Source organism: Liolophura sinensis, chromosome 5 (genome assembly GCF_032854445.1).
Source record: "Liolophura sinensis isolate JHLJ2023 chromosome 5, CUHK_Ljap_v2, whole genome shotgun sequence".
NCBI classification, from domain to species: Eukaryota; Metazoa; Mollusca; class Polyplacophora; order Chitonida; family Chitonidae; genus Liolophura; species Liolophura sinensis.
In genome coordinates this window covers 9,813,558-9,837,647 of record NC_088299.1, presented here as the reverse complement: position 1 = coordinate 9,837,647, position 24,090 = coordinate 9,813,558, and the positions used below count along the sequence as shown (strand labels likewise).

The following is a 24,090-nucleotide window of genomic DNA, read 5'->3' as shown; positions in this document are numbered from 1 at the left end:
GGAATATATTAGTTGTTGTATTTTCTTCGTAAGGCCCATGTATCAGAAAGCTTGGCTAATATTAAGACCTGTACTCTCTGAACACTTGACGATGTATCTCTGCAGCCAGTCATGATTACTGAATACTCATACCTCTTCAGTCATGGACTTATTCTGTTGTTGTAGTTTGGCCATTTCAGTCCTCAGGGCCGCCACGAACTTGGACCGGTCAGCGAGCTGTTCCATAGCCTCCTTGTGGTTGCCCTGGACAGTGGTCAATTGTACCTTGAGGTCATGAACCTTCTGCTCATTGTCCAGCAGCTGTAAGCAGACAGAAGTGAGAATGACTGAATGATTGGGGTTAAATGCAGCATTTGAGCCATATTGTGGTGAGGATAAGTTAGAACCAATAAGAAGCTACAGCTTTCCGACATCAGAATGATAACATAAAAAAATCAGGACAAAAAGTAAACAAATGCTTTCAAAACCCACTAAATAAAAAACAAAATTAGCAGCAAAGAATATACTAGAATGAAGTACATGTCAGATGACCATTGAATGTTGTCTGGGAAAAGAGTTTGATTTATTTTTTTAGAATATTTTTTGACCAAGTAAATTACATTCAAGACTTTGAATTCTACTGAGGCCTTTTCTGATCTTATTGGGACTAGTGATGTCAATGAAACAAACTATTTCACGCCCAAATTATTGCTGTGACGTCAATGATACCTTCTAGGTCCCAGCCAACCACCAAAGAATCCCAAACTTTTTTCCCCGAACAGTGTTAAATGGTCTTTCATTTGATAAATGCTTTAATAAAGATATCTTTAAATACTGAACTAGAGCATCACCATCAAAAACATGGAACACATTCAGGGGCTATGATCCCATCAAAAAAAATATATGTATAAATATAAACAAGAAGGACCTATTCAGTTCACTGAGAGGGCTCTGGGTTAGGTAGTCAGCTTTCACAAGCTTGTCCAGATGGCTGAGGCATCAGAAATAAGACAGGTTCAAATAGTTGATACAGAAAGTATTTATTTATTTGACTGGTGATTTACACATTTACTCAAGAATATTTCACTTATACGACGGCGGCCAGCATTATGGTGAGAGGAAACCGGGCAGAGCCAGGTTGCTGCCAAACCTTCCCACATACGGCCGGAGAGGAAGGCAGTATGAGCTGGACTTAAACTCACAGCGAACACATTGGTGATAGGCTCCCAAGTCATTACGTTGTGCTAGCGGGCTAACCAACTGAGCAACGGAGGCCCCTGAGTGAACAGGTTATATTATCATGGCAGTAAGATATATAAAGACCATAACATTCACCATGACAGATTTTTCTCTAGCACTGATGGAGACAATGCAGTCAGTCATGCATTTGACTAGAGTTCATTGCCATAGAAAACAAATCTTCACTTTAACAAAGGGGGTCAGAATTATGGAATTACAGTTTAGGAAAACAGATTATGGCAAGTCAACTGTAAAACAGAAAGCAGAAGCCATCACAACTCATAACAGTCTCTGTCATCATTTCTAGTGCAGTGACTGATATCTAGGGAAGTGTTCGTCTTGGAGAATATAAAACGAAGTAGAGGCTGAATCACATGCGCAGTGTCACCCATGAGTAAATCATCGCCAGTAACATGTACTCCAGTATGGATATGACAACAAAGCAGATATACGCATTGGAATAGAAAAATAATATAATAACTAAAAAAAAAACAATGCTTGACTGACAACAGATTCAGGCTTTTCCATACTACTGACAGCGGATGAGTCGCTCTCCATGTTCGCTTTACATCATTGCCACCACTAGTAAAATTTGTACAAAAATCTTGAACAACGCCAAGGTCACTAAGGACACGGTGATGAGGCAGGAAGCGATGTCAGAAAAGACAAAAACTCTGTTTCAACCTTTGTTTCTAATCATACTTTATACACAGGCATTCCTTTGTCTTAAATGTGTACAAAATGATTCTAACCAACAACTAAAGCAATTTTATTGATGAATGTTGATCAAATAGTTCAGCGCGAGGACGCCAGTGGTGAGGCAAAGTCTAAACAAGCCTACATCCCACAGGCTCCAAAAATCAAGCTTGTCTAGTGGTGGCTGTGATGTAAAGCAAAAGTAGAAAGCGACACAAGCACTGTGAGCGGTACGGCTTATTTTCAGTGTTTCACTTCATTGCCAAGCTGCAACTTGTGTTGATTTCCTGAACAACTAAACACATGCTTAAATGCCGACTAGAAGTAAAGACCAAAGACTGACCTCGGCGTGGCACTTCCTGTACTGGTCTTGTGCCTTCTCTAGTTCATTCTGCACCTGGCTCAGGGACTCTTCATAGCGGGATATCTACAACATACATTCATTTATTTACTTATTTATTTAAGTCATTAGGGTTTAACAAAGTACTTTACTCAACAGTATTTCATGTAAATGCATGGAAATTGTAAACAAAACTTGCCTTGTCCATGACTGGCTTTGAACCCGTACCTGATGTGTATGACGACTCAAGGATGATCATCTTAAAAGCAGCATCAAATCATTAAGGCAGGATAGTAGCATGTAAATTTAGATGAATTTACATCATATTACAACATTATATCGTATAAAAAAGGGCCCAATAGTCAATCTAGACAGATGTTTTCTTATTGATTTGTTTGGTTGGAAATTGACTAGTTCTGTTATATGACTGCCACTTGCTAAGCTAGCTACCTAACAAACTTTCCTTAATTCACATACACAGGATTTAACAGATTTATCCAAGCTTATGATTTTGCCCATTTGTACGCCTTGTATATTACAAAGAATTGTGTTCCTGAGACAGTAAGCTTACCTCTTGTCCCCGATGGTAAGTCTGTTTCTGAGAAGACTCCAGGTTCATTTTGGCCACACGCAACTGGCCATCTCTCTCTGCCAGGTCTTCTTTCAGTGACCTCTGACCCTGTTGAAGTGTGTCAATATCTGCCCTCTGGCTTTGGATGATATCATCTCTTTCCTTAACCTGCAATATAAAAACAGAATTTTGTGATAGTATCGAAACGCTGTGCCAGCGTTCATTTAGAGTAAACAGTCACTGTTAAAAAAGTAGACGTAATGACCCAGGAGTCTCTCACCAATGCGGTCGCTGCGAGTTCAAGTCTACCTCATGCTGGCTTCCTCTCCGGCCATACGTGGGAAGGTCTGTAAGCAACCTGCGGATGGTCGTGGGTTTCCCCCGGGCTGTGCCCGGTTTCAACCCACCATAATGCTGACCGCCATAGTATAAGTGAAATATTCTCGAGTACGGCGTAAAACACCAATCAAATAAATAAATAAATAAAAAAGTATACTGAAAATCTAATTTACACTAATTATTATTCTTCCACTGATTCATTTAATGATCGGCATATTTGGGTGAAATTCAGAAAATAAATGTACTTTTGCTTTCTCGAAGTAGCTTTCCCCACACGTTTCCCATCTGTTAGAACTCCTCAGACAACAGCTACTATTAGATGTACAGGTATGCCAAAGTCCACAACAGCAGCCATAATTTTGTAGAAAATGATCAAATGTTGCCCCAAACTTGAGCGTGATCTCTATCTTGTCTTGGTGTAGCCATGCACTTTGTTCAAATTCACCAGATATTTTGAAAAAACTGATAGACTGACTCACAAACAAGGGGCAAAACTATAATCTTCACTGCCAGCATTAAGGGACCAATAAGCATTTGAAAAGGGCAAAACAGTTATTGCAGTATCTCCATAACCTGCTATGCTTCATGTCCTTACCCTGGCAGTGAGATCCTTGAGTTGTTTCTGACAAGCTTCCATGTCTTCATTGAGGTCCCCAGCTGATCGCCGCGCCTGCTGTAAGCTACGGTTAGTGTCCTGATGACGGGTTCTTTCACTACGTAGCTCCGCTTGTAACTGACTCAGTAACTGATCTTGCTGTTCCACCTGAAACACATTCAATATATCTTCTGAACACACCACAAATAACTCTCTTCTTAAGGTAAACTATTCAAACCAGTAGCAGAATTAAAGTTAATAGTTTGTGAAATAATGCAAAATTCTACAAAATGAAAAAAGAAATTTGTTCCAAAAGACCATGAAGAAAAAGAACATGAACCAAAGTTGCCCACCTAAATACAATTCTATTCACACGTAACCATGAACCGTTCGAAGAAGATTCAGAACCAGTCTTCGTATCAGACTCAAAACAAGACTTATCACCACATTTCCTAACCCCCTTTGTATCAGACAAAACAATTAAGATTTAAGTCCAGCTCATGCTGGCTTCCTCTCCGACTGTATGGAAAGGTCTGACCGCAACCTGTGGATGGTCGTGGGTTTCTTTGGGCTCTGTCCGGTTTCCTCACACCATAATGTTGGCTGCTGTCGTATAAGTGAAATATTCTTGAGTATGGCATAAAACAATCAAATACATAAATCATCTCAATACATTTCTTACCCTTCCTGTATCAGATTCACAATAGGAGTTTTCACCACATTTCCCACCTCTCTTATATCAGGTTCGGAATAGGAGTTTTCACCACATTTCCCACCCCTCTTGTATCAGGTTCACAATAGGAGTTTTCACCACATTTCCCACCCCTCTTATATCAGGTTCACAATAGGAGTTTTCACCACATTTCCCACCCCTCTTGTATCAGGTTCACAATAGGAGTTTTCACCACATTTCCTAATCCTCTTGTATCAGGTTCACAAAAGGAGTTTTCACCACATTTCCTAATCCTCTTGTATCAGGTTCACAAAAGGAGTTTTCACCACATTTCCTAATCCTCTTCTATCAGGTTCACAATAGGAGTTTTCACCACATTTCCCTAACCCTCTTTGAATCCAACTCTCTCTGCACCTTACCTGTTCAGTGAGCATTTTTTCCTGTTCCTTCAGTCCCTCCAGCTCCACTGCACATTTATGCACCTGCTGTTTATATGCCATGCCTTCCTGCTGCGCCTCATGGTTGGCCTCTTTGGAAGAGAGTAGATCTTTACGAAGCTTTTCTATCAGGGCCTTCTGTTCACTAATCTCTCCTTCATAGCTAGCGTTGCGCTCAGTCATAGTTTTAAGCTCGGTTTGTTGTTTTCGGTTGATCTGCTCCAGCCTGACAACCTCTGTGACCCTCTGGCTCAGCTGTTCCTGTGTGGTTTGCAGCGACTGTTCCATTAACATTAACTTCTCCTCATGGTGAGCAAGCTGAAACAAAAAGCTCAACACATTAAATACCACGTTTTCATGGTGAGCCACCTGAAACAAAAAGCTCAAAACATTATCATCCACTTCTCATGACGAGCCAGCCGAAACAAAAAGCTAAACACAATATCATCCACTTCTCATGGTGAGCAAGCTAAAACAGAAAACTGAATGCATTAACATCAAATCACAGTGAGCCAGCTGAAACAAAAATTTGAACACATTACTGGGAACACATTTTCGATCCTCATGGTGAGCCAGCTGAGAAACCTTTGCCAAATGAGATTTGGTTGTATGCCCATGTGACTAAGCCACATTGTTTATGTTACAGCCTGTGGTTACACAAAATATCTTGCGTTCACAAACTGCTTTCATTGAGAATAGAGTTATGAGCAACAGTCATCCAGTACTTAGGATATATCCAAACCCATTTTTCTTTACAGTTATAACCATTACCAGAAACATCACGGGTGTATACTCTTTATCAAGATAGGGAAAGAGGGCTCAAAACTTTTCTTTTCTTGTAGTTCAATATACGGGCCCTGACAACCTGTGTGACTAGCAAAACTATCACCAGGTTACTTACCTCCTGGGCACAGTCCTTGTACTGAGAGCGGACCTCTAACAGCTCAGTCCTCACCATGTCCATATCTGACTGAACATCAGACAACTGTAACAAGATTATATATGAGATAGTTAAAACACTATGATACCAGTTAGTAATCCAGTCCTCAGTACAAAACCTGACAGATTAAACCATCAAACCAGTCAACGTTAGTCCTCAAGTCCTCAGTACGAAACCTACCAAATTAAACCATCAAACCAGTCAACAATAGTCCTCATTTTCAAACCCGACCAATTAAACCACCAAACCAGTCAATGCCAGTCCTCAAGTCCTCAGTGTGAAACCCGACAGATTAAATCATCAAACCAGTCAATGCTAGTCCTCAAGTCCTCATTATGAAACCTGATAGCTTAAACCATAAACCAGTCGATGATAGTCAACAAACACACCCCAGAATATTACAGATGTACAGTATTCTCTGTTCTTTTGTAACACATAAAACAGGGTATATTACTAACTTACAGTATTCTGTTTCCTTGTTACAAATAATACAAAGTATATCAGACTTACAGTATTATCTGTTCCCTTGTAACAAATATGACACAGTATATTACAGACTTACAGTAATCTGTTCTCTCGTAACAAATATGACACAGCATATTACAGACTTACAGCATTCTCTGCTTGCTTGCAACAAATATGACACAGTATGTTAAAGACTTACAGTATTCTCTGTCTGTTTCAGTGTCTTCTGCAGGGAGGAGATATTAACGTTCAGCTCTCGGATTGTCTTCTCCAGCCGCTCTATCTCGTCAACTTTTGCCGCTATATTGTCCCGAGCTGCCTGCATCTCTTCGTCCCTTCGTCCAATCAGCTCCTCCTTGCGCTTGATCTCCTGATCCAGTGCAGCGCAGTGCTGTGTCATCTCCTCCAGATGGCGCTCTTCTCCGCGTAGCTGCTCCTCCAGCTTCGCCACCTCTGTCTTGTGACGCTGGTGTGCGGAAGCCAGGTTCAATTGTATCTCATGCAGGTTATCCTGCAGATGGCCCACCTGACAACAAATACTATCATGATATGACATATTCTAAACTTTTTCACAAATAATAACACTACAAGATACAAAATACGTTATTTTACATCAGTTTTTCATAGCAAAAAACATAGGTTCTTTTGGGCTCTTCAGTTTCAAAAATAGGTGAAGTAAAGTTGCATTGCTCTGTATCTTCTTAAAATTATTAAGAACTTAGGTCTCAAGTTTTACTTTACCCTGGTTTAATCTACATATAAAAATTTAACCCCCTTACTTCCAGTCTAGTAGAAATTTTGACCAATTGAAAATAATCAAGAGTTCAATTCTATCATCAACAAATAAAATTTTATGGCTCAATAGCATAAAACTGGCAATGACAATCTTTCACTAACTTGATTCCTAATGGCAAATTCCAGGCAGAATATCCATATATTTGACATTTATATATTTATTGACAATTTCCAAAGGGACCAATAAAATAGAGACTGGACTTACATACTTAGATAATTCTTATTTTTTTTACACACCAGTGTGATGCACATTGCTGTAAACAGTTTGATCAGTCTTACCTCTGCGCTGACCGTCTCTTTCTCCCCAATAGTTCTGGCCAGTTCTTCCTTCAGAGCCTGTATTTGAGTGGTCAGCTCTGCCACCTGGTCTGACTTTCGCACTACCAAACCCTGACAGTCCTCCAGCTCAAACTCCAGCTGACCAATACGCTCATCTTTCTCTGCAAACTGAACAGTTATTTCTCTTCAATTCCACATGTTCCTACCTGTATATGTAGCTACCAGTATTACAACAAGGATTCTAACGATGGACGAAATACCTAAATATTCCTAAACTGATTTTGTCCATGATTAAGTTACTCATTTCACCTCAGTCTGAGTATGCTATTGATCTTAGACTTGTTTGATAGGTTATTTTCAGTTTTGTTTGAAAGGTAAGATGAATGATTATCCTGCTGGGAAAATGTACATTCCAGAATCAAAAGTAACGTTTTACGACATTTATTTGACTGTAAAAAAATGCATTTTTTGGCCAACATGTTCAGTCACTACAGTATCTCAGAAGGTAAGAATCACTGAATTTTATCATATGTTTTGAGCGCTAACCTCTTGGTTTGTATGGCTATATTCTCCTTGATATCTGGCTAGATCTTTCTCCAGTTTCCTAGCCTGATCGTCGCACGCTGTGGCCTGCCAAATGACGAAAAGCACAATACATGTAAACACAAAGTTATGTCACCTATTTATTCACCTTTATGACAAACAGCAACTATCCTAATCATGCTAATTGTCTGACCTTTTCAAACACCTCTGGAACCACTATTTTCACATATTCTTAGAGAACTATGGGAAGTAGGGAAATAGTGTCATGAAGCTTGAATCTATGATGACACAAACATCATATCCTGTCTCCCTCCCATATTACATGTACCTGCAGCTGAGCTTGCTGTAGCTGATCTCCCAGACTGCCCGTACCCTGCCTCCCTGCACCCTGTCTCCATCCCATATTACATGTACCTGTAGCTGAACCTGCTTTGGCTGATCTCCCAGACTGCCCGTACCCTGCCTCCCTGTACCCTGACGCCCTCCCACATTACATGTACCTGTAGCTGAACCTGCTTTGGCTGATCTCCCAGACTGCGCGTACCCTGCCTCCCTGCACCCTGTCGCCCTCCCACATTACATGTACCTGTAGCTGAACCTGCTTTGGCTGATCTCCCAGACTGCCCGTACCCTGCCTCCCTGTACCCTGACGCCCTCCCACATTACATGTACCTGTAGCTGAACCTGCTTTGGCTGATCTCCCAGACTGCGCGTACCCTGCCTCCCTGTACCCTGCTGCCCTCCCACATTACATGTACCTGTAGCTGAACCTGCTTTGGCTGATCTCCCAGACTGCCCGTACCCTGCCTCCCTGTACCCTGCCGCCCTCCCACATTACATGTACCTGTAACTGAACCTGCTTTGGCTGATCTCCCAGACTGCTCGTACCCTGCCTCCCTGTACCCTGCCGCCCTCCCACATTACATGTACCTGTAGCTGAACCTGCTTTGGCTGATCTCCCAGACTGCCCGTACCCTGCCTCCCTGTACCCTGCCGCCCTCCCACATTACATGTACCTGTAGCTGAAACTGCTTTGGCTGATCTCCCAGACTGCCCGTACCCTGCCGCCCTCCCACATTACATGTATCTGCAGCTGAACCTGCTTTGGCTGATCTCCCAGACTGCCCGTACCCTGCCTCCCTGTACCCTGCTGCCCTCCCACATTACATGTACCTGTAGCTGAACCTGCTTCGGCCGATCTCCCAGACTGCCCGTAACCTGCCTCCCTGCACCCTGCCGCCCTCCCACATTACATGTACCTGTAGCTGAACCTGCTTTGGCTGATCTCCCAGACTGCCCGTACCCTGCCTCTTTGTACCCTGCCGCCCTCCCACATTACATGTACCTGTAGCTGAACCTGCTTTGGCTGATCTCCCAGACTGCCCGTACCCTGCCTCCCTCCCACATTACCTGCAGCTGAGCTTGCTGTAGCTGATCTCCCAGACTGCCTGTACCCTGCCTCCCTCTCACATTACCTGCAGCTGAGCTTGCCTTAGCTGGTCTCCCAGGCTGCCCGTACCCGATCTCCCTCCCACATTACCTGCAGCTGAGCTTACTTTAGGTGGTCTTCCAGGCTGCCCGTACCCGATCTCCCTCCCACATTACCTGCAGCTGAGCTTGCTTTAGCTGGTCTCCCAGACTGGCTATGGTTTCCTGTCCCTCCCTCAGCTGGGCCTGTGTCTGGCTCAGGTCCTCATGGCATGCGGTCAGCTCCTGTGTCAGCTGCTCTATCACATCCTCACAGCGAGCCAGCTCAGACTTTGTCTCCTTCAGGATCCTGTCCAGGGTCTCTGTGTCTTCCTTCATACGCTTCACGGTCTCCTCCTGCTCCAGCTCCTACAAAATCAAACACACACATTCTGTTCATTCTATGTGTACACATACTGTGCCATCTTGTGGCAGGGTGAGTCCATGCTCCCAAAGTGCTGCCGACGCTAGTATCATGCCGAAGGCACTAGGCATGACACCCCACCCAGTCACATTACACTGACACCTGGTCAACCAGTCCTGTTTCCTTTCCCTAACCTTTCAGTGCTGAGCATCAAGCAAGGCTTCAACAAGTGCCATATTTAGAGTCTTTGGCCTGTCTCGGGATTGATCCCAAGACGCTCTAACCATTAGGCCACTGAAGCGGTCTATTGAAGTCAGAAGTATATCTACATGTATAGATTATCCTCTGAAGAAAGCTTGTTCTGCAGGTGAAATGCTTGTCACGTGAGATTTTGTTATTTCCTTGCCAAAGCTTGATGGTCTAATCAGGATAACAATTAACCATCCTATTAACTAGCATTGTATGGGTGAAATGTTACATTCCTAACCAACCAATCAGACTAACAGATCTTCTAATCGTTACTCACCCGGCTCCTGCTGTCAGACAGTTTTTCCTGCAGAGTCCTGACGGTCCCCTCTAGGTGGGAGATCTGGTTATGAGCTTGGCTATACTTGTGTTTGTAGCTATTCAGAGATGTCTCTAACTTCTCCTGGGTCTCTCTTCCCTCCCCCAACTGATCCTCAGTCACCAGAACAGCCTGCTTATACTCAGACAGCTGAACTTCAAGGTTCTTGATGGTGTCAGACTGCTTCTCAAGCTGAAGAGGGACAGTAAATCAGTAGTTTAATTCTACTGAGTCATCGCTTCAAAACTGAAGTTTTACAAGGCCTTGTTTGATTTTACATGACTATACTGCATATTAAGCACAGCTCAGTTTAACTGCAGTTCAACAAGTTTTAGGTGTTAAAAATTGTATGGTAAAGACCTGATTGCTCTTGAAGCTTGGTTTGTTTTCTTATTTTTATTCTTTCTTTGTTTATTTGTTGAATGCAACCAATGCAAACAAATCACACTATGGTAACCTGACCTGCCACCTTTAGCAGTCTAGCTCATTCTGCTTCTGACCAGTATTACGGTAAATGGCCTACTGAGCCAAACTCAATGAGATAAGAGTGTATTTTACAGCCAAATTAATGTCATCATATATTACTGAATTTTTCCCACACAATTATCTAGCTTCAAGAAAACTCTCGGAAGAAGGCAAATGTGCAAATGTGTCAAATTTTGGGGTCATTTACCATACATGTCAACCATATCACTCACCATCATGGTGGCCTCGCTCTGTGCTTGACGTAGTCTCTCCACTTCCTCATTGGTCCCATCCACGCTACTCTTGAGGTCAGCATTGTGTGCGTCGGCCTCAGTCAGCTGCGATCGGGCTGTCTCCAGCTCCTCCCTCAATAGGTCAAGGTCCTGTATGTAGCGCTGGACCTCCTCACTGTGGGAAGACTTGCTCATCTGTAAGTCAGCCTTCATTTGCTCCACAGTCTTCACATGGTTCCTAACCTGTGGATAAAAGTGTACACATGTACTCATGCTCTACAACACAGTGAAAACAAGTACTCATGTCCAGCAAAACTGTGTACCCATATACTCATGTCCAGCAACACAGTTTACACATGCACTCATGTCCAGCAACACAGTGTACACATGTCCAGCAAACACAGTATACACGCATGTACTCATATTCAGCAACAGTGTACTCATGCACTCCCGTTCAGCCACACAATGTACACACGTTCCTCATGTTCAGCCACACAGTGTACACACATGTACTCATGTTCAGCCACACAGTGTACACGAATGTACTCATGTCCAGCCAAACAGTGTACACACATGTACTCATGTTCAGCCAGTGTACACGCATGTACTCATGTTCAGTAACAAGGGCATACACATGTGCCCATGTTCAGCAACCCAGTGTACACCTTTACTCATGTTCAGTGAATGTTTTCTCTGTTTAATATGTTGATGTTAGATACGGAGGATATTTTGGAAGCACTGCTCTTGTTACAGTGTAAAAACTGAACTTTGCATGAAAATCTTGAATACAATGTGATTTTATATTGAATTTTATATACATTTTCTTTTACAGTGAACAAAGGTGTATAGAATTCCACTTGCACAAGGTCTTTTTGACATAACAAGCAAATAGTTACAATGGTGACATAGCACTTATACAATGATGGTTGTCATGGCAGTTGCGTGCACCTAATGTTAAGAGAGCTTCAAGCAAACGGGCCCAGGACATTACCCATTCACGATGAATTAGGGTTCATATGTATTAAAAAGGCATAATAATATCCAATTATGCAAATGCTCTTCACACACTCCTTCCTCTACATGTTAGGAATTGATACTTCTAGGGCAAGGCGGGATGGGCATACTCATCTTGTTTTCAGTGGATCCATATTGGACGCCAACGAGGTATCACAAGCTCCTTCTGTACTTTGTATTGGTGAGCTAATAAGCCAGTGTGGGCACTCACTCTCCAAACAGATTACCTCAGTTGTCACAAAGACTCACCTCTTGTTGAGCAATTTCCAGGTCATGCTGCAGCTGGTGAATGCCTTTTCCATCTTGAGTAATCTGTGTCAGATTAAAAGAAGTTATGGCTTGTGAACATATGATGTAATGTTTATAAACTTGCACTGCTTTAAGGGTTACATTAGAACAATAAAGCAATACAGTAGACTTAAATTTGAAATGATTGGTGGGTAGAAACAGGGAACAGCTTTGACCCATGATTAATTTAAAACTCTCACCACTGCCAAATCTTTGATGAAAACAAATTGTGGTTATACTTAATATAATAAGAGATGAGTTACACTGATGTTAATGTACACCGTGAGGAAAAACTTTCACACAAGAGAAATGGATTAGGAATTGCATGTACATATCAGTATGCAATAAACCTTTCTGTTTTTTCATGTCATCGTTCTGGGTGTAGAAAGCGGACACAATGACTTGGAGACAAAACAAATACTGACCTACTTACACTCACAACACAGTAAAGATGAACTCCTGCTTGGAGGCCGCAGACTGATGGTTGAATGGAAGGTCACGTATTGAAAGAGGAAGGAGTCATGTACAAGAGTTGTCTTCCTTTAGAGAGCTCTTTTATGGGCAGATAAGACAAAGGTTTTTATCACCTCCAAGGAAAAGAAGTGCCATACTGAGAAGAACGGTAGAGTTTCTGACCAAAATATTCTTTCTTTGACAGAGTGACAGTGAAAGATAGATAAAGACCAACCGATCAGCCATGACCAAACAGGTGTCTAGAAAGTATCAGTACTACGAAGCCAGTTCCTCAGCATCAGTTTCAACAAAGATAAAATTCAAAGTTGAATATAATGGCGGGTGTACATTATATAATGCAGCCCCATAATTAAACAATTTCACAATTCTGACTTTAACATAACGAGATATATGGATAACAACTTCTGTTCATTTGGAAGCGACGTTTCGTTATAGATACTAATACCGTTATCAAGCATATTAGTATGTATACCGAAACATCGCTTTCAAATAAACAGAAGCTGTTATCCATATATCTCGTTATGTTATCCAACTCAACTTCTAAATCCTTTCAAAGATATAATTCTGATTTTGTTTGAATACTGTGAAACTGGCCCAAAGTATAGAAAATAGCAAATAACATACATGGAGAGTGCAGAAGTTTTGACATATAGCAAGCAAATGCAAACAGAAAGATAAAGCATACAAAACCAGAAGTACATACACACATTCCTAGGATAAAAAAAAATCAGCAGTGAAAACACTGGAAGAGGATTATGTGAAGATACATGTATTTATCCTGACTTCCTCAAAGATAACAAGTCCCACTTGTTCGCCATGATAGTTTCAACCCACTGTAGAAGAGTACTGTGATAATACTGTAATTAGTTATGGAAATATGATAATACTGTAATTAGCTCTTATGATGATAAAAGAGACATACTTGGCAAGGAATAATGAATGCATCCATATATCCCTTCAACCCAGTAGTCAGCAAAGAGGTAAAAAAAAAAAAAATTACAAAATTTCTCATGACCTACACAGAAAAATGTCAACACAAGGACATTAAAGAAAAACTCTTTAAAAAATATTAATATATTTCACCTGAAGTTGAGAATTTTATCAAGTGACATATTTTTATTCATCCTGATTGATACATTCAACTTACAGGGTCAATTAGGAGTTTTTGTGAACTTTGATTAAGTTCTTGTCAGAAAAACTTATCTTTTGTCACCAAAAGAATCATTTGAAGGCCTTTGCATGCTTCCAAAAGTGTCTTTTGACATACCAAACTTCAGGTGAAATACAGTATTTTCTTTGATGTAAGCCTTAATGATCAGCAAAAATCATTAGACTTCAGCAACACCTGAAGGTGAAAGCAGATGATAAAGTTAGTGAAGCAAGAAATAATCTAGAGGAACATGTTAGAACAGAAAAAGAAGACAAAGAGGCAGTAAATGTTAGCGCATGTGGCTGGGGTTAGTAGCTAGCTGTCCTGACACAGCACACCGCCACCCACCTTCTCCTCTTGACTGTCTATCTGCCCATTAAGCTCACGAATTTCACCCTGAAGCTCTTTGATTTTGTTATTCAACCGACTGCACTCCTCCTCTCGAATACCCAACTGTCAACAACCAAGAAACAATGTCATATGAACAGTACAAATCTTTCATATACAGAAGTCAAAGAATTTAATATTACAAATTCACTTTATCTTCTTTAAAGTGACATGATCGCCCAAATATTAGGTATTTTTGCGTTATTACAGAATGACATGAGTATCAAGTATTTTTCCCAAGAAGCCAAAACCACAAGCTTTTCGTTAATCCCACCCCCAGCATTGTACGTTAAGTGAATATTCCAAAATGATAAAAAAAAAAATAAGAAAACTGAAAATTCTGCTAGAATATTTAAATGAGGCACTGTCAATTCAGTGGAAACAGAGCATGCGCACAGCGCTTGGTAAACTTCACATGTAAACAAACATAGCTGATTACACGCGTAAAAGGACTTATGGCTCACTCGTGACAGGATCAGCCAAAGAGGCATAAAAAAGAGCTCTGCAGATGTTGCAAAACTACTGTTTGATAGGTGGGTGCAAAAGGGGTGTTAAACTTCAAACAGACAGACGTTTCTGACTCCTAGTTTAATGACAAGATTATTCATAACCTTTTCTCAGTGCTGTGTAAGCAGTACGCTACATGTATCTATGTGTATCAATATTTGAAATTAACTGAGTTCATTGACTGATCAAAAGTCAGTATCACAGGGAACTTTCCCAACGCTGCGCATATTCTTTGGGCCCTTCCGGTTGAATATTATTAAGGCAAAATGGCCCACCTTCTTTATGTTGAATTCGAATAACAGCAGGACTTCTCCGGGCTCGCACAAGCTACATACTCAATAAATATGTTTTACTTAATGTGAGTGATTTAGTTTATGAACGAACTTTAAAACTTCACTAAGATGTCGCAGTCAGAATTTGTTTAAAAATTCAAAATAGGAAAGCAAATTCTCAAACCATGTTGCCTCTCAAAAAATTCTGAAGTTTATCAATTTCTGTTAACCATATTCATGGATTTTTGTGTGGGAATAACAGTACATTAAAGGCAGTGAAGATACAAATATGTGGGGGCCACTGTGTTGGGCTGGTCAGACCCTGAGCTCTTCAGTAATATTGGTAATATTGTATAGCCTTCACCTGATTCTCTAATACTGCTGTGGCCACATAATAGCTACAAGAGGGCACAATGCATCTTATTGGTTAACAGACCACAGATCTAATTATGAGTTCTCAATGCGGTTACCCCAAGTGAGGTACATGTACAGTTACTTCTTTTATTTCAATCTTTGGAGCCTTGTAGTTCTTTTGGCAAAAAATAAAAACTTCTAACAATTCCCACTAAAAGCAAATGGACTTTCATTTCCAGTATAACTGATCTCAAAGTTTTCTTTTCTTTTAAGGGATATATGTACATGTAGTATATTGGTCAGGTGTCACTTCCAACAGATGTCGCATATTTTTAAGCATATTACATAAAGTTGTAGGTATATGGTGATCTTGATTCCTGATTTGTAAAGTATAAAATAAAGCATGAGCTGAAGTAACACACTGATCTTACCTCTTCCATGCAGCCAGTGTACTTCTGTTGTGAGGTGTCCAGCTCAGTCTGCAGCTTCAGGATAATCTGGTCCTTGTTTGACACCTATGTCAAAATAAAGAAATACCATTCAAATTTTATAAATCCAAAATAAATAACGAACTTGAAAACAACTAAAAGCTAGCCTGAATGTTTATAAACACAACCATGTTTAGTTAGTTTAGTACAAAAGCACATTGAAAACTATCTATAGGAGTTTCTCAGAAATCGTGTAGGTAACTCTAATTCTTTAACCTTTTTGCATGTTTGCAAGGTGTTTATTCAAGCATATTCTGAAGGCATTATTCTGTGTTGAATAATAAAGGTGTACTTTCTGTGAAGCCCTGACATTGGCGAATCCCAACAATGTAGCTTTGACTCCAAAATGAAAGTAAAAATGTGCATAAATTGTACTGAAAGTTGCTCGTTTATATGAAAACAGGTCGACAAATTACGGTAAATCTTAAACTGTAAAATTACCCCAAAATACAAAACCTATAATTTATACACGCTTCAAGTTCAAAATTTGACCAGGTTAAGTCAGCAATAAGGAGAATGAGTGTAGTAGTTTTCTCTCTCAAACAGTATTTTAGAAAGTATGTCCACAAGTACATGCATGTTATACACAGACAAACAGATTCCCCCTGGGGCTGGGGTGGAGGTAGTGATGTGGGTGGAAAAAGAAAAACTACAGTATCATCTCCGAATAAAACCTGTACCATTAGGGCTCATACACATGTATAAATTGCCAAATCCTACGATACAAGATATTGATGATATTGTCACCTCTTTCTGACAGGTTCGGTGTTTTTCCTGGGAAATTGTGAGATCCAGCTCAATCTGGTTGTATTGCTCCTGTAGCTGATTGGCTGCCTGGTTGTAACGATGGGATGCCTCGCTCAGGCATGAGTTCTCTGCTTTCAATTTCTCTACCTCATCTTCCAACTTCAGTAACTGCAAGTTTAAAACAGAACAATATGGGAAATACAGTGTATACTAAAAAAAATGGAATTCTAGAACTGGGACTTGGTGTATTATCAAACACCATGAAATTCTTGGAAATGAAGTTGTTGCATACAGGGGAAGAATCCATAAATTCCCTGTCCAAAGCAGGTTTTTAACCCGTACCTCATGTGTACTTCTTATAGACATTTCTTTACACAATTTACTGCTATGGTGTTTTCTGGTCACTATAAGATTAGCAATATTGTGCAAATGTGTATCCAAGAAGACATACTTCAAATTCCTTCTAATAACAAAAAAACAGAAGTGGATATGAAGCCTGGCACAGTTACAGTTTGGCATCTGTGAATATCCATGGTTAAAAACAGCCCACCCACCTCATTGTAGCAGGCTGTGTACTGGGACTGAGATTCCAGTAAATCCTCCTGAATCTGCTTGATACCATCTTCTTTTCGTAGCAGCTAGACAAGGTAAGATTAATGGTTTCTATACATAATGAGTATGCATCATACAATGTCCTTAAAACGTCTGAAATTGCAGCCCTGGGGCCTCTTGCACAAAGTGATCGAAGCCTAAGTGGACTATAATTATCATGGCAGCATATGCTTGTAACGTGTCACCATGGTAGTTACAATCAACTTAGCCTCCAATCACTTTATGCAAGCGTTGCCTGAACCCACTTTTATAAAACTTTGGAAATCAATTTTTCAGAACTCACATGATTTGTGCTATATAAATTTGAGAATATGTTTGAACATAAATTTATCTTCTGCTTTTCAAAAGCTGCTTTAACTAACCCATAACATTTGAGATTAAACACAAAACAGTTACAGCGACTAAACTCTTAAACAGCTTACATTTTCCTCTGAGCGTCTCTTATTCTCATCAAGGTCATAGTGACATTGAGCCAGGGTGTCCTGTAGTCTCTTAATGGACTCCACCTGCCTTTCCACCTGAAATCAGCGTGATCAGGGTTCGATGAATAATACATCCAAATTATCACAGCCATCAATTTACAAACACCACTATGAATGCATTTATAAACACACAGTGCTTCTTGTACTAGATCTCTTGTTTCATACTTCCCAGCTTAGCATTCAGAAGTACAACTCTGTACTCTTCCATTCACTAACCTGACACTTGGTCTTAATTAAGTCCTCAGCATATCAAAACTGTATTATGGTATAATAATTCCAAGTTCATATCACCTGCCTGTAGTTATTTGTGAATAATAAAGACTATCACGTAACACGAAAGTGACAAGTGCATCAATTTTGGGAAAAAGAGCCCAGGTCACCTACAATGCAGTAATGTGAATGAAGAATGGCAGATTTTGAAGTTCCATGCTGTCCGAATTGATACACTGTTACATTAGTTATATTGAGTCTTTCATGAGTGAGTGAGTGAGTGCTTGGGGTTTAACGTCTTACTTAACAATTCTTCAGTCATATGGCGACGAAGGAATCCTTAGTGTGCATATGATGTGCCTCCTTGTTGCAAAACGGATTTCCATTGCTCTTTTATCTATTGCTGCTGCACTGAGACGCCGTATCGAAGGCAAGCAAGCCGCCCAGCCCGAGCCATTATACTGATATGGGTCAACCAGTCGTTGCACTATCCCCTTTATAGTTACAACTTCCTCTTTTAAGGTCTTAGGTGTGACTTGACCCAGAATTGACCCTGGATCTACTGTTCCTGGAGTGTTTTATGAGCACACATAGGCCAATCAGAGTGACGCCATAAATGAAAGAACTAACGAGTTCAAGCTTTGGACCGCCTTGATACAGGTGGGGAGGAGTTTAATGAGTTCCCCATTATTTTGCTTTGTAAAAGTTGAAAAAATTCCTATGAATTCGGTATTACTGTTCAAACAATGAGCAACACCAGATGCAAAGTATCAGGACAAAGTAATTCAGTCATTCCAAGTCATTTTTTTTTCTTTTCTTTTTTACCTCTGTGCATTTTTCAGCATGCTTAGATTTAAGTCTGGTCAGCTCACTTGACACCTTGCTCAGCTGGTCATCCTTCTGAGCCATCTGATGGAATAAAATTATAGAAAGTGCACACTGTCAATGAATACAGTCTTTTGCAGACAAAGAGGTTAAAAAGTTTGTTCCAGGAAAAAGAATGGAACACATATTTTTGAGAATATCGCTTAAAAGACTAAAGGAAACATCGTCTTCTATGTATCTTCAAATATTTATATTTAAGCCTATAATATATAAAGCTGCTTCATTAATATGAGAAATATTCAAGCTGCGATATATAAATTCTATGACAGTCTATTTAATGCTTCATACCTTGTTGAGGGTATCTTTCTGCTGTTTCTGTAGAGAGTCAACATCAGTCCTCAACTGCTGAATTATCTCCTCTTTGTTGGTGAGCTGGAAAAAATCAGAAGACATTAATAAAACTTCCCTCCACTCTGATTATCTTTCCCTGAATATTTCACAAATCGCTTTCACTATTATATTTATTCATTTATTTGATTAGTATCTTTCACCTATTTAACGGCAGTCAAATTCATGAGTGGAGGAAACCAGAGTACTGAGAATAAAACCACTAACCCTTACAAGGTACGTGACAAACCTTTTGACTTACTCCCTCAGTTGAAACCTGTGAGCCTGTGAGATCTGGATTTAAACATGCCAGCTCATTGGTCAAGACCCTGATCATCATAGCAAGCAAGTGCTTAAAATATCTGAGCTAGGCCCAATTTCACTATTATACATGTTTCGGGTAACGGACAATAAAACAAACGTTAAAAAGTTAAATACTTAGTCAAAACTTGAACTTCAACAGAAATGTTCTTACATTGTTCTGTAGGCTGTCATTCTGGGAGTTTACCGTTGTCAGTTCGATGTTCAGTCCTCTCATGCTGTCCTCCAGACGACTGATCTCATTAAGGTGAGAGGAGTTACGCGCCCTTGCCTCCTCCAACTGGTCCTCCAGGGTGTGGATGGAGGACTTGCGTTGGTCCAGCTGTTGACAGACAAACCTTGATGCGTTAGTATCACAGCAGGACAAAGCAGAATATCTTAGTCTTAACAAACTCAAAACAAAGACATACCAGAAGTAAGCCAGCATGAATTTATTTATTTATTTATTTGATTGGTGTTTTAGGCCTTACTCAAGAATATTTCACTTAACGGCCGCTCGCAATATGTGGAAAGAAACCTTTCAAAGTCCGAAGCAGAAAATTGTGTGATTTCACTGATATGTAGAGGTCTATATCACAGTTTACTCACGTCTGACTGAGACAGGCGACACTGGGACCTCAGATCCTCCATTTCTCTCTTCAGCTGTGAGATCTGACACAAACAAAGACACATTTCAGCCTGTATTCATCACATTTCACTACATTCAAGGATATTTCACGTATACAATGGTAAAAAGCACCATGATGGGAGGAAACAAGGCAGAGCCCAGGGGCCACGAAATGACCCTTTGCATGTTGCTGGCAAACCTTCCCACATACACTGGAAGAGGACGAGCTGGACTTGAACTCACAGCGACCACAGTGGTGAAAAGTTCTCGAGACATTGTTCTGCGCTAACACACTAACCACTCTTCCAAGGAGGTCGCACCCTCCCATGTGGCCGCTACACAAAGAACTCCATGCTCTAGAAGACGACAAAATGGACGTAGCACATTTTGGGAAATAAAACTCTATTTATTTATTTATTTGATCATTGTTTTACGCCGTACTCAAGAATATATCACTTATATGACGGACGGCCAGCATTATGGTGGGAGGAATCCGGGCAGAGCCCGGGGGGAAACCCACGACCATCCGCAGGTTGCTGGAAGACCTTCCCACATACGGCCAGATAGGACGCCAGCATGAGCTGGACTTGAACTCACAGTGACCGCATTGGTGAGAGACTCCTGGCTGCGCTAGCGCACTAACCAACTGAGCCACGAGGGCCCCCTAAAACTTTCCAGCGTGATAAGTCAAATATATACACAATGAGAATATTTACTGCAAAGACAATAAATTTGGTTAGAATGATTTGATTGATGTTTAATGCCATACTCCCACATTTTTCACTGAAACAAAGGCAGACTGAATACCTAATAAAACCACCGACTATTGGCAAGTATTTGAAGAACTTTCCCATGTGACATGCATACCATATTGGTTAAAGGGGGTGTTAATAAACGTATTGTCCGATGTTGACAATTGTTGTCAGCAGTACCCCATAATCAGTGAGAGCGAAAGACATATACAAGGCCGGATTTAAACACAATTCCATAAACTGAAACACAATGATCGCCAAATACATTGCCGATGTAAAAAAAAAAATTAAAGTGAGTTACACAAACACAAATAGAGATGACCCCTGACCTTTTCCTCTTGCCGACTGTTCTCTTCCAGAAGGTTTATCTGCTCCAATTTTAACCTCTGGATAACCTCTTCTCTCCTCTTTACCTGACAAATCACAATTAGAGAAAAACAGCAGTGAGAACATGGTGGAGAACTTTAAACACATGTAAGTATCTGTGGTATGGACAAGGGTTTCCTGCTAGAAGCCAATTCCACAAAGATATTTTTGATTTAAGTCAAAACTTAAAACCTCGTCACAATGTTTAGTTTGTGGAACTGGTATTGAAAATTTGATGTAGGCCTAACTGTCCTAAGACAACATTCCTGAGGAGGTCAAAATTTTAATTTACCAAGCCCAAAAATTAGCTTTAAAATTGTATTTAAAATTTTCACATCTCTCAGAAATGGGTTTATGGAACTGGCCCCAGGATATAACTTCACTTGTATAATCTGTTGCATAATTATAATGTAAGTTTTACCTCTGCAATTAATAAGGTAAAGGCAGTATGAGTGAAACAGTTTTATGTCATCAATCTTATTTAGAACTTGATTGGAATGAATGAATGATTAGGGCTTAACGCGACATCTGCAACCTGATTTGAGAGACAACCTTAAGTGAAACAGGGCCTGGATTCTGGCATACTACCTCATCATTGAGTACATCCTGTTCACTTTGAGCATTGAGCGCAAACGCCTGGATTCTGGCTTCAAGGCGCCCATTTTCCTCAACAGAGTCACGGTACATCTTTTTGGACGCAGACAAGTCAGACTCCAACTGCTGAAGGCTAATCTCACGGCGAGACAACTAGTGGGAGATAAGAAGACAACCACCAAAATTGCTGAGGTTTCAAAAAATATTTCAATTTTAATCTGGGGAACAGATTCCAAAGTTCGCAACACTACACATCCTATCTGAAATATGCATTTTAATTTTCAGATAAAAATTCTCAATTAAATCTGAAGTAGTACTTTAGACATATGAGTTATGAAACAAGTGTGTATATACTGATCTTCAGAATGACTTAACACTTACGCAAAATGTCTCATGACTTTGTAAACAAAGATGCTGAGACATGTTTACAAAATAGAACTACCACAGTCAGCACTGCTCTCGTTTACTGTGTTTGCTAACAAAACCTGCCCCACAAATGGCCTTTTTACGAGTAAATAAAGATGATAAAATTTTTGTTTTGGTGCTAAAACTTTCACCTTTCAGTAGGACCTTGATGAGAGATCAACTGATCTCCCAGAATCATGAAAATTAGTAATTTGATCTAATACAGCTGGTAGGTTGTGAGACAACTTACATCATCCAAGGCACGTTTCCTTTCCATCTCAGAGTTATGAAGATCCATCTCTAGCTTCTTTAGCAGGCTTTCCCGGCGTGATATTGTGCTCTGATTAACAGACAGATCTTCCTGTAGCCTCTGGATATGCTCCTCACGAGAGACAAGCTACAACAAAACACACAGCAGGTAACTTAAGCACTCTGATTAACAGACAGATCTTCCTGTAGTCTCTGGATATGCTCCTCATGAGAGACAAGCTGCAACAAAACACACAGCAGGTAACTTAAGTTTTCTGATTAACAGGCAGATCTTTCTGTAGTCTCTGGATATGCTCCTCACGAGAGACAAGCTGCAACAAAACACACAGCAGGTAACTTAAGTGCTCTGATTAACAGACAGATCTTCCTGTAGTCTCTGGATATGCTCCTCATGAGAGACAAGCTACAACAAAACACACAGCAGGTAACTTAAGTGCTCTGATTAACAGGCAGATCTTCCTGTAGTCTCTGGATATGCTCCTCACGAGAGACAAGCTACAACAAAACACACAGCAGGCAGATCTTCTGGATCTTCATGGGTAAAAATTACTTTTAGCTAGTCCTCCACAGGCTGCAGCAGTCAGTCCCTAAATGATAATGTATGGAGTATAACTTAGGTTACAAGTGAACCAAAGAGTCCTCACAGAGGAGTGAGTGCTTGGGGTTTAACGTCGTGTCCTCACAGAGGAGTGAGTGCTTGGGGTTTAGCCTCGTGTCCTCACAGAGGAGAGAGTGCTTGGGGTTTAACATCTTGTCCTCACAGAGGATAAAAGGGTGTGTGATCAGCCCAATAACTCTACACAACTACTTCGTCTTCTTCGTGTTTAATGCTATGCTCTCGAATTTTTCGTCTACAGGACAGGCGTCAGGTTTACTGATTGGGCAATGCCTGCAATAAACAAATTTCACCAGGTACATCCTGACTTGATGCTGCAGCATAAACATGCGACCTCAACTGTCAAAGTCCTGATAGTTGCTGAAGGTTATAGCCCACTGAGCCAATCAGGTCCCCAAATCTGGTTAAGAGTTGAATTTACCTGAGCTTGGTTCTGGGCCAGCTTCTCCTTCATCACGGTGATGTCACCCCTGAGACGGGAAATCTCCTCCTCTTTGTCAGACAGTTCCGACTTGTACAGAGTTTCTTGCTGACTGAGGGTCAAGTTCTGCTCTTGTATCTGGGTTTGCAACTGGTCCACCTAGACAACATATGAAGCTAACATGTCACCCACATTTATCCACATTTTCAGGATGACTGATAACCAATTTTTCTGTGATTGTAGCAGTCAAGAATTACAAAAGTTATTGATCAGAACTGAAAGTTATCAGAGTAAATACATGATGATGATAGTATTTCATTTTTCTTTATATTTCTGCACATAGACGACATATATGCAATTACTTATTAGTAGCTAATATTTGGTCAGAAATTAACTGCAGAAGTCTACAATGTTTCATCAAAACACCATGGCTAGTTCCCCTGGGATTATCGAAGGTTATGACATCATAGTGGCCATAGTTCATTCATTTGATACTTAAATGTCACACAACTGTTTTTGCAAACATGAATGTTGGGCATCAACAACAACATGGCGT

General features: G+C 40.5%; 1 protein-coding gene across 1 annotated transcript in view; it reads right to left on the bottom strand.

Moving 5' to 3' along the window:
• The window catches only part of LOC135465440 (golgin subfamily B member 1-like), a 61,687-nt gene that overhangs the window by 12,490 nt on the left and 25,107 nt on the right, over window positions 1-24,090 (bottom strand). The window contains exons 18-43 of the mRNA XM_064742679.1: window positions 23,535-23,693; window positions 22,478-22,624; window positions 21,817-21,975; window positions 21,192-21,275; window positions 20,092-20,154; window positions 19,658-19,825; window positions 19,144-19,227; window positions 18,796-18,879; window positions 17,701-17,796; window positions 17,221-17,304; window positions 16,667-16,834; window positions 15,863-15,946; window positions 14,260-14,364; window positions 12,249-12,311; window positions 10,986-11,228; window positions 10,249-10,479; window positions 9,497-9,727; window positions 7,895-7,978; window positions 7,349-7,516; window positions 6,474-6,800; window positions 5,771-5,854; window positions 4,852-5,187; window positions 3,760-3,927; window positions 2,826-2,993; window positions 2,258-2,341; window positions 133-300 (exon numbers count right to left, since the gene is read on the bottom strand). Of these exons, the coding sequence (XP_064598749.1) occupies window positions 133-300; window positions 2,258-2,341; window positions 2,826-2,993; window positions 3,760-3,927; window positions 4,852-5,187; window positions 5,771-5,854; window positions 6,474-6,800; window positions 7,349-7,516; window positions 7,895-7,978; window positions 9,497-9,727; window positions 10,249-10,479; window positions 10,986-11,228; window positions 12,249-12,311; window positions 14,260-14,364; window positions 15,863-15,946; window positions 16,667-16,834; window positions 17,221-17,304; window positions 17,701-17,796; window positions 18,796-18,879; window positions 19,144-19,227; window positions 19,658-19,825; window positions 20,092-20,154; window positions 21,192-21,275; window positions 21,817-21,975; window positions 22,478-22,624; window positions 23,535-23,693 (3,840 nt within the window). The remainder of the gene's footprint in view (window positions 1-132; window positions 301-2,257; window positions 2,342-2,825; window positions 2,994-3,759; window positions 3,928-4,851; window positions 5,188-5,770; window positions 5,855-6,473; window positions 6,801-7,348; window positions 7,517-7,894; window positions 7,979-9,496; window positions 9,728-10,248; window positions 10,480-10,985; window positions 11,229-12,248; window positions 12,312-14,259; window positions 14,365-15,862; window positions 15,947-16,666; window positions 16,835-17,220; window positions 17,305-17,700; window positions 17,797-18,795; window positions 18,880-19,143; window positions 19,228-19,657; window positions 19,826-20,091; window positions 20,155-21,191; window positions 21,276-21,816; window positions 21,976-22,477; window positions 22,625-23,534; window positions 23,694-24,090) is intronic.